We start from the raw sequence: 4,317 nt of genomic DNA, 5'->3' as shown, positions 1-4,317 counted from the left end.
TGAACACTCCCAATGATGAAGTAACTCACTTCTTATAAGGTACTTGATTCCTTATTTTAACAATTATAATATCCAAGTTTAGCCCAAATCTGCCTCCTTGTAATCTTTAACCATTGAAGCCAGTCCTTCCTTCTGAGACCACAGAAAATATTCCTTGTTATGGTAACCCTATAAAAATTTAAAATAGCTATATAATCACCCCAAGCCTTTTCTTTTCTTAATTTTTCTTTTCCATTTTCATTCAACTACTCACATGTCATGTTTTCCAACATTTTCAAGAACCTGGTTCATATCCCCCAGACATGTTGCAGTTTGTCTCTAACATTTCTAAAACTGATTCTGAACATGTACTGCAAGTGATATTTGCCTAGTGTAGAGGATTTCCCAGAGCAGAACTAACAAATATCTCTCATTCTGGACTTCATACAGGTACTATTCAAGCTTGGACTGGCTCTTACATGGTATCGAGTCTAACGTTGGCAGTGTTAGCAGAAAAAGGGATAACATGAAGCCTGGATAGGATCAGAGTTAAGAGAACTGATCCAAGTCTGGGACTTCAGTTGGGAGACAAGCTACCTAAATGAATCCAAAATATATCAAGGGCATTCAAAGGGTTTTTATCTGATAGATGGCAACCAGGGTGTAGCCATATTTGAAATCAGATAGGTGGCAGCATTAAGCCTCCATTAGATGTTGGAGCAGGTCCTCAGTCATCAGCTAAGAAACACAAGAATCCAGACCTGGGCAAAGGGGCTGCAAAGAGCTAGGCAGTTTTAAAGTCAAGAAGACTGGAGTTCAAAGAAGGGCTGTGTTTCTAGGGGGAAATTGAGGTAGTATGAATAAAAATGACTCTGAAGTCATAAAAACCTTTGTTGAATTCCATTTTCTTTACTTTCCAAATCTCAGTGTCTTCATGTGAAAATGGGGCTAATAACAGAATTTATTTAAAGGATTGCTGTGAAAATGTAGTGGAATAATCTATAGAGAGAATCTACATATAGTTAGTGTTTGTCAAATGTTTTATTATTATAAATTAAAATGCATTATAAGTTAAATAAAATTTTAAATAATTTCAACTTCGAAGACTTTAAAATTCATTACACACTAAGACCATTTTCTCAAAATATTTTTAACACCTCCTTTAAGAAAAGCACTATATCTATTTTTTTTCAAAGATGACCAGGACTGATGTAGATTAGCTAAAAATGGTTTTTAAAGTAAGAATAACATACCATGATTTGCTATAATCCTCATAATTGTACCAATAATATGGTTATAAAAATATACTTATTTTCAGATTTTACTTTCAAGTAAAATGATTACTTTACCATAAATCATTGAAACCAGTCTTTTTTATAATATAAATTCATTAATCCAGTCAGAATTCAGAATTACAATTTAATATTTGTTAGAAATCTTTGCATACATCTTTTCCCCAGGCCCATACTGTTTTCCTCCAGTTATCCAGTTATCTAAAACTTAAGAGGAATGAGTACCGCCCATTGGCGGTGTCTGTTGCTCTGATCCTAGATGTGATCCAGAGAATTGGGAGTGATGTCATCTGTAACAATAAAACAGCTTCTCTTGGTGAGTGGAAGACCTATATATAAAAGTCACATTTAAGAGTCTACAGTCCAATTCATCAGCTTTCTCAAGTTTACTCAACCTTAAGAGAGGACCAGCTGCTAATACACGTGAAAGATCTTGTCCTAAGACATTGTGTGGTGAGTAATCTTTATTTTCTCTTTTAAATCTCATATAAGATATTTTTTACAATATAGGTATTATTTAATGTGTATCATTTTCTACAAATACCATGCTGTTTGTTCAAGTTAAAATGTTAAAGGAGAGTTTGAGTTATGTCTAATATGTTTAATATAAAATGCCACAACACAAAATAAATTTATGCTACTAAAATACTCTCAAATCATTTATTTTGTGATGAAAGTATTTTGAAGGGCCTTGCTTTTTCTAAATTTATCTGAAATTACACACAAAAAATTATAATTTGGCATGATATGCTTTAATATCATCTTATTCTGAGGAATTTTGAAATGAAAGACTAATGAGAATGAATAGTTCTGATTTAAATAACCAATATAAATTTATTAAATTGAGTTAATATTCCATGTTTTCTGCTGAAAATTCTTATTAAATTGTTTGTTTTATGAGTCATGGAGAGCTTGAGCTGTATATTAGAGCTGAAGAAACAGTTTTACTGCTGAATATTTATTCCTTTTACATAAAGCCTTTCTAATTTTCTATTCTGAAAACGACATGAATTTTAAGGGTATTTTGCACCTGTTTTTCAACTTTTTCATGACATTCTCGTAAGAAGCTCATCTCTAGTAAGAATAGGAAGAAAAGCAGAGATGTCTGAAGCCACTAGGTGAATGTGACAAAGCCAGATTAGACACCAATGCTCCTGTCCTCTAGCTGCAGTACCTTTTTAAAAATAACATAAATCAAAATTGAAGTATTTGCATTTATTGCTCCATCAATAACTTTATATTGCACTGTGAAGCTTTATATTGCACAGTAAAAATACATGTAGTAGATTATGTTTCTTATGCTACTTCTAAATAATTGCCATTTTAAAAATTAATAAATAAATAAAGCCATTTCCCTTTAAAATATAAATGCATAGCCACTCTATGTGTATGTTAAAACAGAGAACATTAAACATTAAGAAAAAGCACTTCTATAATAATAGGCTTTGCAATTACTGAAGTGCAGATTAAGGTAAGACTATTCTATTTTGAGATGAAAAGCTTTATGAGCAAAAGAGGTAAGTACTATAAATTATACTCAAACAAGATTGTTTTTTTTAAAAGCTGAAGATAAAAAGATAGACAAGCATTTTATATAAAGCCAAAGCTCTAAATCCATATAACAAGTAATTAATTAGATGATTTTTAAATACTTTGACACATTTTTTAAATGGTAGAAGTGTGCAATAATTAGGTAAAAAAAAAATCTCTAAATCAGAGCCCGTTAATTTGGTATTTATGGTTATTATTGCAGTTTCTGAAATGAACTTGACTTATAAAAACAGAAATTTGCTAAGTACATAACAGGGTTAATAATTTACCTAATTAAGATAATTAGCCATTTTCAAGCAAATTATAAGCACTTAGTCATAAGCAACATAAAATGTAGGATGAAATTCTAAAATGTAAGCATTTTTATTCCTCATGTGGCTTAAAACTTGCATAAGAACTCTTAAAAAGATCCCTAAACAGTAAAATTCATTTACCTAGAAACTGAAACTAATCTGTCTAATTTCTAAGTCAAATTATGTGTATATATAACATATATTAATATATCTGTAAAATAAAGAGGCTGATTCCAAAGTCTCCCATGAAAATCAATCCAATTAGTTACTGCAACACTCTGTGCACAGTTTTATAGTTATAAATGTAAACTACTGAATTGAATTGTATAGTTTGGAATATTAAAAAATATTTTTAAATACCTGCATTTTGCTTTTCCTTTGTAGTGAAGATGATGTTTGCAAAAGACATGGCTAAAGTAATGATCGTCATGTTTGCAATTTGTTTTTTTGCAAAATCAGATGGGAAACCCATTGAGTAAGTACTGTATAGACTGTTCTGCGTGGCAAGGGCATGGGAATTGGAATTTTATGGTTGGCTTTATGATTAGAAGAGGGGGAGCTAATGGAGTGTCCTCTCTGTTTTTGTTCCCTCCAGGAGGAGATCTGTGAGTGAAATAGAGCTTATGCATAGCCTTGCTAAATATGTAAACACGGTGGAAAGGGTGGAATGGCTGCTGAAGAAACTGGAGGAAGTGCGAAATTTTATTTCTGACAAGAATGGTGGTTCCGAGAGACCCCTAAAAAGGGAAGACAATGGCCTGTTTGAGAAGTATCAAAAAAATCTTGGAGAAGCAGACAAAGCTGATGTGGATGTATTAACCAAAACTAAACCCCAGTGAAAACACCTATCAGAGCACTGCTGCAGACAGCATAGGGTAACAATATTACATGCTGCTAATGTTTTCAAGCTCTATTACCAAGTGCCAATATTTCTAAAATTACCAAACTTTACATATAATCTATTGCTGGTCATGATAGCTATAATTTTAATTGATTATTTTGATTCTATTTTCATTCAAGAGTCTTAATTATATCTATTGTTTATTCTTTTTAAAGTATGTTACTGAATAATTTATAAAAGAATAAAATTGCACTCTTTACCCTGTCTCCCATTTTATAATACAAAATAAAAATTTAATGAGCATGATTCTAAATAAAGTTAAGTATTTTTCACTTGTATAAGAATGTCTTTTAGATTGTAA

General features: G+C 31.3%; 1 protein-coding gene across 1 annotated transcript; it reads left to right on the top strand.

Annotated features, from left to right (window-relative positions):
- The first annotated feature begins 1,541 nt into the window (after positions 1-1,541).
- Positions 1,542-3,954, top strand: PTH (parathyroid hormone). The gene is made up of 3 exons (XM_036257610.1): positions 1,542-1,587; positions 3,500-3,590; positions 3,711-3,954. The coding sequence occupies exons 2-3, from the start codon at positions 3,505-3,507 to the stop codon at positions 3,952-3,954; spliced, it is 330 nt and encodes a 109-aa protein (XP_036113503.1). The 5' UTR covers positions 1,542-1,587; positions 3,500-3,504.
- Positions 3,955-4,317: the final 363 nt, after the last annotated feature.

The sequence above is a fragment of the Molossus molossus genome, unplaced genomic scaffold (genome assembly GCF_014108415.1).
Source record: "Molossus molossus isolate mMolMol1 unplaced genomic scaffold, mMolMol1.p scaffold_m16_p_13, whole genome shotgun sequence".
Lineage (NCBI taxonomy): Eukaryota > Metazoa > Chordata > Mammalia > Chiroptera > Molossidae > Molossus > Molossus molossus.
The sequence above is the reverse complement of the archived record's forward strand: the minus strand, read 5'-3'. Positions and strand labels throughout refer to the sequence as shown.